At 36.5% G+C, this 14,515-nt stretch overlaps 3 protein-coding genes across 5 annotated transcripts; 1 reads left to right on the forward strand and 2 right to left on the reverse strand.

The window, feature by feature from the left end:
- Positions 1-336: 336 nt before the first annotated feature.
- Positions 337-2,807, reverse strand: LOC137714848 (ubiquitin-conjugating enzyme E2 28). The gene is made up of 5 exons (XM_068453976.2): positions 2,667-2,807; positions 1,897-1,988; positions 1,107-1,234; positions 834-938; positions 337-721 (listed from the first exon to the last, which is right to left on the reverse strand). The coding sequence occupies exons 2-5, from the start codon at positions 1,964-1,966 to the stop codon at positions 578-580; spliced, it is 447 nt and encodes a 148-aa protein (XP_068310077.1). The 5' UTR covers positions 1,967-1,988; positions 2,667-2,807; the 3' UTR covers positions 337-577.
- Positions 2,808-4,158: 1,351 nt separating this feature from the next.
- LOC137714969 (putative calcium-binding protein CML21) lies at positions 4,159-6,518 on the forward strand. Of its 2 annotated transcripts, XM_068454155.2 has the most exons (6): positions 4,159-4,478; positions 4,673-4,744; positions 5,142-5,391; positions 5,483-5,685; positions 5,781-5,955; positions 6,252-6,518. In XM_068454155.2, the coding sequence occupies exons 3-6, from the start codon at positions 5,193-5,195 to the stop codon at positions 6,356-6,358; spliced, it is 684 nt and encodes a 227-aa protein (XP_068310256.1). In that variant the 5' UTR covers positions 4,159-4,478; positions 4,673-4,744; positions 5,142-5,192; the 3' UTR covers positions 6,359-6,518. The 2 variants fall into 2 exon arrangements, with proteins under 2 accessions (XP_068310256.1, XP_088547755.1); XM_088691629.1 differs by lacking the exon at positions 4,673-4,744 and having other exon boundaries at positions 4,358-4,478.
- Positions 6,519-7,221: 703 nt separating this feature from the next.
- Positions 7,222-11,631, reverse strand: LOC137714967 (KH domain-containing protein At4g26480). Of its 2 annotated transcripts, XM_088691628.1 has the most exons (8): positions 11,331-11,631; positions 11,112-11,197; positions 10,213-10,251; positions 9,434-9,965; positions 8,505-8,624; positions 8,310-8,426; positions 7,969-8,112; positions 7,222-7,850 (listed from the first exon to the last, which is right to left on the reverse strand). In XM_088691628.1, the coding sequence occupies exons 4-8, from the start codon at positions 9,488-9,490 to the stop codon at positions 7,701-7,703; spliced, it is 588 nt and encodes a 195-aa protein (XP_088547754.1). In that variant the 5' UTR covers positions 9,491-9,965; positions 10,213-10,251; positions 11,112-11,197; positions 11,331-11,631; the 3' UTR covers positions 7,222-7,700. The 2 variants fall into 2 exon arrangements, with proteins under 2 accessions (XP_088547754.1, XP_068310254.2); XM_068454153.2 differs by lacking the exon at positions 10,213-10,251 and having other exon boundaries at positions 9,434-9,579; positions 11,331-11,625.
- Positions 11,632-14,515: the final 2,884 nt, after the last annotated feature.

The raw sequence follows: 14,515 nt of genomic DNA on the forward strand, positions 1-14,515 counted from the left end.
TCCAAACCTTTGAAATTTGATCCAACGACTAAAGTTACTATAAATTTTAAACTGAATCCTTGTTTGTAACCGTTGGATCGAATTTCAAATGCCCGGATTGTATGCCTTGATGGACTTGGTGGAAAGAATCTGGAGATGATCCTTTCCCCAAAAATTTTACCTCTTCAAGAAGCAATCCGAAACAAACATAAATACCTCCTCTAAACACTATCCCGGAATTTGACATCGAATTGAAAGTTCAGTCCGATTCCGAGACGCATTGCATGTTGAGATTGAGCTGTTCTCATCCAATACCAGAGCATCAAATTTAAAAATTGCAAACAAGAAAGCATAAACTTATCAAGCAAACAAGAAAAATGGAATTCCAAATAACGAAGGGAAATTTTCCACCTATTGAAAATAACATTGTCTCAACTTGAAGGCGGCAAAACGATGTAAACCTCCTCCATACCAAAAGAGACAATACGCAGACGAAATAAGAACAAGCATCTTAAATCCCAGTTCCACCTCTTACATCTATTTATTTACTATTACGATAACATTCAAGCATAATGGATTACTCGGGTAGAAGAATCCCCTAGCCCATGGCATACTTCTGGGTCCAGGATCGAGCAGTGGCCTCATACTTCTGTCTATCAGTCTTGTACATGTGCGCAATTTCAGGCACCAGAGGATCGTCGGGGTTTGGATCTGTCAGCAGGGAGCAAATGGAGAGGAGGACCTGCATGAAGAAACAATCAGTTATTATGTAAACGACAAACAATGCGCACCAATATGCATTGACACCGAAAAGAATGAAGGAAGATCTAAATAACACGAGATAAGTATGTTACCTTGGAAATGGTCAGGGCAGGACTCCACTGCTCCTTGAGGATGTCAAGGCAGATGCTACCATTGCTATTGATGTTCGGATGGTAAACTTTTGTTCGGAAGGCAACCTGTTCAATGCACAAAAAGTAGCACGCTATGAGTATTATTATCACCATTTAAAACCAAAACACTACATCAATCCAATTGCATTGCAATTACAAGCCTTAAACAGATGAAATATTTTGCTGCTCTAGTTTGTATTGCACAAGGTGGATAAAATTTCTGGGGATATATACCTTGGGTGGCTTGAAAGGGTAATCAGGCGGGAAATGAATGGATACAAGAAAAACACCACCAGAAAATGGGCTGTCGCCCGGACCCATAATAGTTGCTTGCCAGTGAAACATATCATCAGCAACGGGACCTGTTGGAAAAGAAAAACTCAGTTTTAAAACATACATAAAACAGTAATACTATGTAAACTTCAACAGCAAAACCTTAATGCCTCTTCTCTTCTGCATTAAAACCTGGTTCTTACTCAAAAACATGGTTAAAAAAATTACATGCAACATCCAAAATAAACAATATATCCACCAAACCAGAAGAATACAAGATAATACTGGTATCTCTAATTAAAATACCAGGCACACTCGGTCCTTCCCGGAAAAAACTATTGTGCAATTTAAATTAAAACAAACTGCTGAAGGACAATGCATTAGAAACCACAACAAACACACTCATTTTAAACGAGAGTGAGAGTTTATAAAGTACACTTAAACCAGCTGCCCAAGATACCAATCAATGCACAAAAACAACTATTTTAAAATTAGATGTACGAATCTCTTCACATTTTTCATTTCAAATATGAATTCTCTAATATCATTCTTCTCCCATGTGAATGTTCAGTGAGAGTAATCTTTTCGTATAAACTTCAAGAATCAAAAGCAACAACACAAAATGATATCCAGGAAAAGATGAATACTTGAACAACTGGTAACTGAATTTCACATATACAAAACACCAACTGACCCGAATATGACATATCAAAAGAAACATTTAAAAATACATGAGAATAGAACAAAATACCTGCACTGCAAGAAGCAGGCGGGTCTTTCTGAAGGTCCTTCAACTCCTTGTTGATCCGCTTCGAAGCCATCACAAAACACTACAACAATGTGCTGCAAGGTTAAACACAATAACGGTCAAAACAAATACTACATATGCCATCTGATTGAGTTGCAGTGTCACACAACCGAAAGTGAAACGCATAGAACAAACGGGAGTTTCTGTGCCAACATCAATACTCCGATTAAAATTAAAAGGCTCAAGAAACAGTAAAGAGTCCATTACCGTGTAAAATCAACACACCCACCACCAACCACCTGATACATACAAATTCAACACTACAAGTGCCCCTTTCTCCTAAATCGAATCGGGTGGATACAAAATTAAAAATAAACTCACAATTTCACATCGAAATCTTGCTTTATCTCGGTAATAGTATCAACCAGCAAACCCTAGGATTCAGAATTCTAAAACTCGAAAAGCAAAGCATTTCGAAACCAAAAAAACCCACAACTAGAAACCAAAGGCATCACGACGATCTAATCCGCAAACGAGAAAAGCCAAATCCCTCAAACTACACTTCAATCAATTCATTGCACGAAAAGGAAAACAGAACCATCGTTTCAAAAGGAAATTCAAACAAAATTCGAAACAAACATCAATCAAACGATCACTAAGAACCCCAAAAATATGAAATTTCGCATACAATCGTTCGATAAATCAACAATCCGAAACAATTGAAGAGAAAAAAAGCATAAGAAATCGATAAATCGAAGAGGCGATAGGCTCACCGGCGATTAGGCTAGGGTTTTCTGGTTGGGTTTGGGGAGCTTCTGCTTCTAGAGAGATAAAGAACAGAGAGAGAGAGAGAGAGAGATCCGCAGGAATGGGTTTGGGCTAGAAGGGTCCCTCGTATATATAGTAGGACTGCAGAGTGTGGGCGTGTTCGTATGAAAATCATATTTTTATACTAAAAATTTAATTCAGATACTATTCATTTTACCCTTTATTTTATTATTATCGTTAAAACTCAAAGTCTTCAAATTTTTTTCATTAGTTTTTCTTATTTTTTATTATCTTACTTTACATAAAAATCCAACATAAGCTATTCAAAAAAAGTAAAAGGAATATTTTCTCCTTAGCCGGCCACCGTAAAAAAAAGTGAACGTAATACAAATATTCTCAGTTCATGTAAGGATTACGATTTTACAATGGATCAAAAAAATTGAGTGTGATCCAATATATGACACTCATGGGATGAGAATAAGACATATACACACCTGGCTCATTTGTATTCATTGGTTTTTTTTTTTTTTTTTAATTCAATTCAATGACTAGAAAATCGATAAAAGTGAGTAGAGCGAGAATAAGCGTGCGAAAATCAATTTCCACACCACACAACCTACGTAAATGTTATATTGTGTAAAATGTGTTACATTATTTAGTGCCCAATTTTGTTGCACGAATTTAGTTTAGGTAAAAAAATTTATTTTATAAAAAAGTGGAATAAGAAAAAAGTAAAATTGTAAGTTATTTAGATTTAGTAATTTGGCTCAATATTTGCACTTAACCACAAAATTAATGGAAATAAATCTTGGATAATATTGAGTAGTAGGATAATTAGGCTTATGCATATCCATAAGGGCATATGCGTGCGCCTTAATTTTCTTATTTACTTCCTATTTATGTTAAACATTAATTAAACTTGTTTTTCTTCTTCACGAAAATAAATTAAAGTAAAATAATAGAGAAAATATTGTATTTTTCTTAGATAATTTTACTTTCGTTTTGTGGGTCCAGTGGTTCGGCTGGCATCAACCCAACCCTTCTATGATAAGGGCCTGATTCAGACCCAATAATATGGGCCAGGCAGTGTGTGGGCTCAAACATACTCCTCAACACTCTTCTTCTTCTCCTGTTTTTTCGGTTTTCTAGACCACATTAAAAGTGCAAATTTAAGTTATATATCTGAATAAGAGCCGTTAGATCATTTAATTCAGTGGAATTTAACGGATTTAAAGGCACAAGACATTTGAATAAAAGCCGTTAGATCAGTTAACTTAACTGGATTTAACGGATTGGCTTAAAGTCTGAGATCACATGTTATGTGACTGATAACGACACGTCCTACAATTTACTGGTAAGAAGGCCTTGGATTCAGGGGAACTTTGTTGTTCATGTATTTAATATTATCTAATAGAATATATTATATTGAATGGTTTTTATTTTTTAATCTCAGTTTTTTTGTTGTGTTCTAGTAAAATGTCAGCGAAGGTGGCACGTGTTGTAAATTTTGAAGTCGATTTGGGATGGATGGATGGAGAGGGACAAGAATACGTGTTGGGTAGACCACAAATATTGGTTCAGAAGCCGAAAGCCGAAAGCCGAAAGCCAACCCCATCCCACTAGCAAACCCAAAACATTATTTCCACCGTTCTGATTCATGGGCCATTCTCTTTCTGCTTATTTGTTAAGTGCTTGTATCTGCTTATTTTGTTTGTGATCAATTTCTGGGTTCTTCTTGATTTGCCCATCTGGGAGGCTCTCATCGTGTCAAAGTTTCAAGCTTTTTGTTTCTGTAAAAGCAACCTGGGAATTTTCTGGTGTGTCCCCCAAAGTTTCAATCTTTTCATTTTCCCTCGATTACTTTTTATCTTTTTGCTAGTTTTGTTGAATAATGTTAAATTAGTTTGTTTTGTGTTCATTTGGGATCACTTGGGAGTGAAAATTTGTGATATAAATCAACAATTGAATCCATTAGTTGTATGTTTTTATGTGTTTTCTTATTTTTTTCCAGATATATGTTTTCACATGACGGAACACAGTGACGTTCTAAGTTTCATATAGCCAACCACTCAGCGAGACAAAGGTAGGTTGTTGTATCTATTTTTGTACGGAGAATCAATATATGCATGCCATATAGGAGGACTGTGTTGAAGAACGTAAAATCACCTGTCGGAAATTTGACAAAATAAAATACAGTATATAAGGAATGCTCCGCTACAAATAGCACTGATGGATTTTGCGATCGAACACCACGGGATTTTCCGTGGTGTTAGATGGTTTCTGGGGTGATGCATGATTTGGGGCATCGCTTTGATCTCATTCTAAGTATTTTGATGTGTCTCTGATGCAGTTTTACTGTGTTACTCATCTGTTTATTCCGTTTGTTTGATCGGATTGTTTACGTGTATCGCTTCATAGTTTGCTCCATCGTTTTTGTTTGAATGTCAGCTGCTGAAGTTTTTGTTTACTTAACTGATCAGGTAGGCTAGTTACATCCAGAACTGAATCCCGATTTGTCTTGGTGATTGACAATGGGGGGCGTAGTGGGAAAGAGCGAAAGTTCTAGGAAGTTTTCGATACATGAAACGAAGCTAGAGGCGAAGATGGTTGAAGCTATGCAGCGCAGAGCAGCGAAAGGAAGTGTTATGAAATCGTTTAACAGCCTCATCTTGAAGTTCCCAAAGATCGACGAGAGCTTAAGAAATTGCAAGGCTATTTTCGAGCAATTTGGTATGCATCGTATCCTGTTCAGTTCTGTTCTAAATTTGTACTTTCCATGTGTATTTAGTCTGTAACTCGTGTACTTTTTTCTTCTCGACAGATGAGGATTCGAATGGTATGATCGATCAAGAAGAGATGAAAAAATGTTTCTCTAAACTGGAAGTCTCTTTTACAGACGAGGAGATCATTGATCTCTTTGAGGCATGCGATATTAACGAGGATATGGGAATCAAGTTTAACGAGTTCATCGTTCTTATTTGCCTCGTTCATCTTCTTAAGGATGATAACAAAGCCGTTCACACAGTATCCAAACACACATTGTTCTGCGTATTTTTCTTAAGCTTCCTTTGTTTTGTGTTCTTTTTCTTCTTCTCTTTGTGCTCCGTGACTTTTGCTAGAAATTGCAACTGGGGATGCCGGAACTGGAGGCCACGTTTGAAACACTGGTAGACGCGTTTGTGTTCTTGGACAAGAACAAGGATGGTTATGTCAGCAAGAGTGAAATGGTCGAGGCCATCAACGAAACTACAACAGGAGAACGTTCCTCCGGCCGCATAGCCATGAAAAGATTTGGTCATCCTCTCTCTTTCTACCCGCATTCTTACACACAAACAATCCAATACAAGCATACACATTAAACCCTATCTTGTGAAGGATTTTTATTCCTTGAATTAGAAGGCATTGTTTCTTTGCTACATACAGATCATTTGTGTTCATCTGTGTGCATTGGCGCGGACGTTTTGGTTATGGTTTCATTTCGTGTCTCCGATTGTGGATTCGTAGGAACTAGTTCATTAAGTTAAATGTCCTGAAGTTAGAGGGTAGGGAAAATCCATTTTCTAAATCTGTTAACTTTTCCATTGTTGCAGAAGAGATGGACTGGGATAAAAACGGAATGGTGAACTTCAAGGAGTTTCTGTTTGCGTTTACTCGATGGATTGGAATCGACGATCTTGAGGACGAGGATGAAGACTGAACGAGAGGTAGAGGGTTCGATAACTTTAACAGTGCCCTAGTTGATACAGAGCATGTAAAATGTTACGATGAGTCCTTCATTGAGATGACCATGTAAATAGTTTGAAATGCAGACTTTTTAAAATTCTCGTCATCGACAATTCATATTTCACTTGATAGTATGTTGTGTGTGGATTTTCCTGTACCTGTTTGTATGTTATGAGAAGATTCACAGCGATTTTGTTCGTTCATTGACTTCGAACTGCAGCAAAATCTGTTGTGTGTGGATTTTCCCGTACCTGTTTTTATGTTATGAGAAGGTTCACAGCGATTTTGTTCGTTCATCGACTTCGAACTGCAGCAAAGTCTCTCAAAATCCTCAACCTCTGGATCTCGCAGGCCGGATCTGGCGGATTGAAAAATTTACCTTAACCTTAGTAGCTCATTTCACTGGTTCATTTCACACAAACCAAGTGTCCGGATCTTCTCTCTTTTCCTCTCTTGAATGGTCTGAATTACTCAATCCATCGACTCCGAACAACAAGATCCGAAGAGGATCTGAATTCCTCAACCATTTAACATTTCTTGACGACTGCCATAAAATCTTGACTTCTTAACCATTTGTACCACAAAGCATTCTAATCATCTGTGCCAGAGTGTTCCACAGTTCTATGTCGTACATCGTCGTCAAGCCAACGATATTATCTACACTAAAAAGGAAATGATGAGTTAACCTCACAATGGGCTAATTTGTACCACATTATTTATTGCTAGCCCATTATGAGACGTAACCCAACCCTCCCTTTAGTGTAAATTATATCGTTTGCTCGAAAATCGTCACTGAAAACTACAAGAAATGTTGCTGTTGGTGGAAGAAGCATCAAGTAAATGAGAAACTACTTTTTCATAGAACAAAACAAAGAACGCTTAAAATAAAATGCAATCTAGACAGTACAACATTACTCGAATTTTCGCCTCGCTTCGCTAATCGCTATTCATATACACACCAGACCATAAATTGCTCACAGAACCCCAAGACGGTAGCAAAACTGTCATGACACGCTTACTATAGTATAAGGACAGGCTTAGAGAGCTAATGCTCCGACCAAACTTCTAACGCAATATATAAAAAGCAAACCCCCAAATCAAACTTTCCTCCTTTTCCTATGCGATATGCCAACCCTCCTCCTGACCAGTAGCCACACACACTTCGATATGGAAACAAGTTAGAACTGGCACACAAGGGGTGTTTGCCAGTGCCCCGATGGAAGTTGGAGGATTGGCTGACACAGCAACACGTGTGGCGTGGAAACCGCTGTTTACTGGCAGAAACTAACAAAACAAGCTCCAAGAGTGTGGATCTATTACCCCCTGGTCTTGGCCCTCTTCATACCAAGACTGTTGCGGAAGGGTGACAACGAACCGGACATTGGAGAACCCTCTTCACGAAGTGTGCCATTCAGCATTGCCAACTCTCGCAGCTGCTGTTTCTTGTAGAAATCCTGAGATTCGTCCTTAAAAAGACACAGAAATCGTTCCCAGAAATAGTCAAGAGATTGTATTTGAAAACAAGATTAACAAATTTACAAGAGAGGTGATCGGAAAAACTTCAAATCAGAGAAGAGAACATACCACAGGCCTGAGCAAATCTTCAAGTACCTCACGTGCTTGTAATAAACGAGCATCAATAATTTCAACGGGTAGCTCTGCCTCCACTAGAATATGAAGAGGTTCGTTCAGATGTTCATACCCTGGTTTTCCTCTCATCATTTCTTCCTTTAGAACAAAATATGACAGTGGACTAACATTAGATTGACACAATTTGAACTAAAAGTAACGGAAACTGAATTTATTTACAGCATAGTGTAACAAATATTCGTTCAGAATTTCTTTGAATGCATGAATGCCGGATCAATTCCACAAATAAAATAAGCATAGATGCATTCACATATTAAGAATAAACTCATTATTACCCTAGTTGGATCCTTTATGCTACCACGTCCCCTGATCAGAACACGACATTCAGTAGTTGCTTCCACCCGCTTAAGAGAGTTTCCCCTAGGGCCTAGCAACCGCCCAACAAAGTTAAACTGCAACAAGGATTTGATGTCAGACAAACATAGAAAAGTACAAAGAAAAATTAACAGAACTCAGTAATTCATCCCTACATTAGGATATTTGTCAACTGGAATATCAACCCGGATTGTTCGCTTCACAATCAGACCAGATGAACTACTCTGAGAACTCAGCCAGTTTTGGGTTGATGAAGATTGTAATAAACCTGACATCTGAACAGTATAATCCAAGAACGTTAAAACCTAAAATAACATAGTAATGTTATTCATGATCATATGTATTCTGCTCTACAGATAAGATATTGGTCTTTGAAGAACCTTCAAGATCCAAATAAATTCATTACGCATGCTTTGAACAATGTTATGAATAATAAAGCAGAGAAATAACTAAGTAGAAAAACATGTAGACCTTAGAAGATACAATGGAACTCAGAAAATTGCCCGACTATTGCCTGTAGAGACCAATGCATTTCAAGGACTAAAAAATGAATACAACAACAAAATAATACCATTCTACAATCCCCTTGCAAATAAAGGCATCTGGTAGGTGCAATATTTCAAACAATATCAACAAAGACCAAAAACTTGCAAACTCGATTAACAAGCATAACCAAAGGGTCAGTACACTAAACAAGAAAATTAGGACATCTCCTATAGATTGTAAACGACTTTCAGTACTCTGCATTAGGATTATGAATTGCATCTTTATGCCAAACGTAAAATTTGAGAATATGTCACAAAATCAAATTAAGTTCGTCTTGACAAAAGACACAGAATAAACAGAGAACCATCTTAATTGAAGTAGGATTCCAGAAGCAAAGCTAATTAGTAGTCTCTTGCTTGTTGATGTTAGCTTCAGACTACCTGTCTCAAAAGTGGCAATATAAATTGCAGCACCTAAACAGATGTTAAAGGTTAGCATGAGATGTAAAAGATCGTGTCAGCAATGCTTCTAAAAAACAGTAAATTAGATGGAAAACAATGTTATGTTAAGTTAATAAGTTAATGGTTAGTATCCGTACTTCTGATTGAAACCGTGATGCCCATCCGTTCACATCAGCACCTCCATTTGGAAACATTCCTCTAGATGCCAGGGGGCTAGCATGTTCAAGCCCATTTTGACCTAAAACTGACGCATTCCCCAACAGTGTAGTTACACGCAATATCTCTGCTCCAAAAATGTCAATTTTCAAGAATAAGATGTACCAGTTAGCATTTGTTATAAGGTTAGCGGTCACCACAAAATGGAGAGACAACACCGATTTTTTCCTGAGTCAGTTAAAATCAATGCTTCCCCCAAGTAATAAAATTAACTTTAAAAGAGTGTACACCACCATTAAAGTAATGAGAAGTTAATAAAGAAAACAAGCTTATCATTTGTAAGATAGCTATGAACACCATCACTCATCCTTAAAATTTAGTTAATACAAACTACAGAAGCCGGAAACAAATAAATGAGAACCCAAGTTATTAGAAGCATGAAACACCAAGAGAGGATACACATCCACCAAACACCACCAGTAGGCTGAGACGATATCACCAAACCACTTAAACCTGAGAAATCAATGTCAATATTACCAATTAACAACAATAAGCAGAAACTTGGACTCCTCTCCGAGACACAGGAAAAAAAGAAACCCAGAAAGAAGTACACATGAAGTACTCCCAAACACAACAAAAACTTATGGATCAAGCTATGTCCTTGGCTAGGAACTTGGCATCTAAATTTGGTAGTAATGAATCCCAAGATAGAGTCTGATAGACTATGGGCCAAAAATCTATACTTGAAAAGGGCTCATACCTTTTGGTTGGGACAGGTGGCTTTGTAGTCTTTAGGTATCTGAAAAGGAAGGCCCCACTATAAATATTTAAAGAACATGGAACATTATAGTTTCACTTTATATAGAAGGGCCAGGTTTATTATATTGTTATCCTCTAATTAATGTAAAAACACCCAAAACCTGTTATGTTAGCATTTTCCCACTGGTAAAGACAAGATTTTGGTTTGTCCTCCTTTTTGGGTCTAAGAAAATGAGACTATCCCTCATCTTGAACTAAAAGACAAGATCTGCAAAGGTTTACCAAGTACTAAAAGGAGAGCTCCAAGTCAGACTAAACAAGGCAACCTATATCCCACCTCTGCCGTATGTAAAAAACCTTGGAGCCAAAAGAGATACAATACAATGAAAAGCATTCCATATCGCTAATCATTGTAATCGAATTATTTTTGGCTTCATATGCAAAGCAGTTGCTTGTGATATGTGCACCACCTCAATACTTTTCAAACCTTGTGAATTTGATTTGGAACAGGCATTTCAAACTAATCAAGCAAGTTATCTTTTCAAGAGTTCTATCCCACTCATGCAATACAATGTCAACCCAAGCCAGATGATATCACGACACAATTAGTCCCAAGCTAACTTTAACAAATTTGATTACCAGGACAGGCCCATTAGCATCTATAAGGCCTTAGCGTGTATCACCAAGTCAAACTAATAACACATCTATTAAGCGGGTTATCGAGTGTTTTGTTCATGTTAGGTTTATAGGGTGTCCCTACAACCTGCAAAGTTATCCGAATCGTGTGAAGTGAATTGTGATTCGGATCAAGCAGTTACTGAAGCAGTCTCCACATCTATGCATTCGCATATATACCAATAAAATAAGTTCTCGTAAACAAAGACAAACTTGAAAACTGACCTTGGTTTAGTAACCTGTTGCAATGCGGCAGCACAGGCAAAAATGGACTCAGCTTGAGACGCTCCCCAAGCAGCTCAGATACATATCTGCAATACACACACACACACACACACACAATAAAACGATATCGATTAGGGTTCATACAAGATCAAGACATCAAATTACGGTTTCTTATCGAAGAGAAATCAGGAAATCGTGAACAGATCTAAAGAGGCATACTTTTCTTGCTCGGCGGCAACGAGAGCAGCGGAGGAGGAGGCGGAGCGAAGGCCGGAGAGGTGAGGGGAGTGAGGTGCCGATGGTGACGGCGAGTACGCCATGTACCTTCCACCGCCCGATGATGACGTCATTTCCATAGCGACTCTCAGCCGTCCGATCGTCTCCTCCTTCTTCTGGTCGTCTGAGGGATCTCTCTGTGTGCGTAGGTCAGAGGCTGGCCGGCGAGCCGATCGCGATTCCCGACCAGACGCTCTCTCCCTCTCTGAAGATCTCTCTCTCTCTGAAATCTCTTTCAGTCCAGGTCTACAAGCGTCGGTGGATTTTCATTTATACTGCAACTGATTGTTTTACCTTTTACCTTTTCCCTTGTATCGTCGCCGCTACTACTAGTGTAGTACACAGTAACTTTCTTTCTTTTGGTAAGTAAAGTGATAAATTGAGTTCAAATTCTCTCCGAAATTTTGTCTGGAACCGACGAACTTGGAGATTCGGATCATGTTTTTTAAATCATGTGGTTTCCGTTAATTCATTTTGATGGCTCATTTTACACAAATTAAGAATCTTGATCTCTCTTTTACTCCCTTCGACAGCTCCAATTCATGGATCATTGGGCTCCAAGAGATCCAGAGAAGATCTCGATTCATAATTCAACTACCTAAGTATGATTTCCAAAAAATGAAAATAAAAATTACGTAAATATGATTTACACTTGATGCTTGATCACGTCTAATTGAAAAAAAAAAAAAATAGTGGTGGGATACAGGCACACAGCATATCATTTCACATTTTCAAATATGAAAAAAAGACGCAATTATATTTTTTAGGCCGTCATGACTAAACATGAACTCATATCAAAATACGTGAACTTATTATATGTACTAACTATTTAATTTATATGGTTTGTCTAGGTAAGTTTGAGATCCCTTTTACGTAATGTTATGTAGACTAAATTTTTAGATAAAATTCGTAAATTGTATGACTTGTTGTCACCAACAGAAAATAAGCGGGGAGAGAGAGGTTCGAAATTATTACAATAACTTAAAGGAGGGAGAGTTTCGATTCTCGAGATGCATGAGTAAAAACTTAACATCATATCCATTGAAAAATTAGACCAATATAATTTCTTGATGACTTTATCATTTTTAATTAAAAAAATTATTGTACGGTTGTAGAAATTGGTCACATGTAACTCTAAAGTGTTATCCACTAGTATTATTACACGAACTCGTATACCATACACATTATGCTGTCACATAACATGAATTACGATATTTTTTACCAATCAACAATTCAAAGCCGCTCTTTGACGTATCACTGATGTTTATTATCAAAGAAATACATCACCCCTTAGTATAGATCATATTGTTTGTTGGAAAAAAAAAAAAAAAAAAAAAAACACTAGGGTAATATAATACTATGGAGTGAGCGGTTGGCAGCAAATGGACTGTCATGTCTCAACCATGAAAATATGAAACCTTGAGGTGGCCACGTGTACCAATTCAATCCCACATTTTATTGCCATTTCAACATATTATATATACGGTCCATCAATTCTATAATATTTCTGTCTCCTAAGGCAATGACTTTTCAAGTTTTTGATACTACTAGCCTTCATGCACGCGCGTGAGCGCATGCAAAAAATATTTTTTCAATCACAGTGTAGTACATATAATTTACACATTTTAAATGTATATAGCGTAAATTGATAAAAGGAAAGTCAAATATTTGAAGTATATGAATAATCTTATATCATGCTAAAAGAAAGCTCTGATAAACTAATTAAAGTAGCAGAATTCACATAATAAAATCAATATCTATAGAATTTACATTAACAATAGAGAAAATAATATTTAATAAATAATTGATTAAATCACATTATTACTAGCCTATTGTGAGGCTAAGCTCACACTCTCCCTCTTAGTGTAGATAATATCGTTTATTAAAAAAAAAAATTATTTGACAACTAATTTAATCACATTATTATCAGCGTGCGAAAAACCTTTTTTTATAACCTGCATCACACGCCTCTTAAGTTTTGAATGTGTTTAAAAATAGAGAAAATAATATTTAATAAACAACTGATTGAATCACATTATTGTTCACCCATTGTGAGGGCTAAGGCCACCCCCTCCCCTTTAGTGTAGATAATATCGTTTGTTAAAAAAAAAATAATAATAATTCATTTGACAACTAATTTAATCACATTATTATCCACGTGCGAAAGACCTTTTTTATAACCAACATTACATGTCTTTTAAAATGTTCTGAACATGTTTAAAAATAGAGAAATTGAATCAAATTATTACTAGCTTATTGTGAGATACTAATTTTTTTTCAAAAAAAAAAAAAGCACAAAAAAAAATTAATTATTAAAAAAATACTATTAAAATGACGAAAATGCCCCTACCTTATTTGATGCATTATTTTGATATGCCTTTGAAGTTTTTTATCTTGGGGGCATTTTTGTCCAAATATTTTGTTGAAGTTTGGTGACACCAAAATCACTATTCACCTTCCATTGACTTTATACATAGATTACAATTATGTTGACTAAAAAGCAAAATTATATGCATTTATAGCATCCAATATTGCTATTTTTTAAGGAAAAAAAACTCAAAAAGTATATTTTATAAGGAGGTTCGCTTTGACTAATTTATCAAGATTAGGGCGCTAGTCTTTTCTTAATGCGCCATTCAATTTTATTATGCGAAATCATGATATTTTGCGTCGAAGTTTCACTTTGGTATTTAATAGTTTGGGCAATTTAGGAGTGTATTTGGTGTGTTATGTAATTGACGTATGTCATTAAAGTTTAGGGAAAATTTATAGGACCGTCAATAATGCCAACAATGCTTTATGGTATAGAATATTGAGCGATGAAGCATTCACATGTAAAAAATGAGTGCAACAAAGATCAAAATGCTTTGTTTGATGTGTGTCTACACAAGATATGACAAGATTAAGAATGATGATACTAAGTTGAGCGGGAGTCGCTGCAACTGAAAATAAAATGAGAGAAAATAAGTTAAAGTGGCTTGAACATGTAAACCAAAAATATATAGATAATTTGGTTAGAAGATATGATTATGTGACAAAGGCTTAGGACAAAATGCATAGAGAAAGACATATGAAGACTTGAAGAGACTCTAAGAAAAGATATAGAGTAATTGAAGTTAACAAAAAAC

Source organism: Pyrus communis, chromosome 3 (genome assembly GCF_041283825.1).
Source record: "Pyrus communis isolate YQ-2024b chromosome 3, ASM4128382v1, whole genome shotgun sequence".
Lineage (NCBI taxonomy): Eukaryota > Viridiplantae > Streptophyta > Magnoliopsida > Rosales > Rosaceae > Pyrus > Pyrus communis.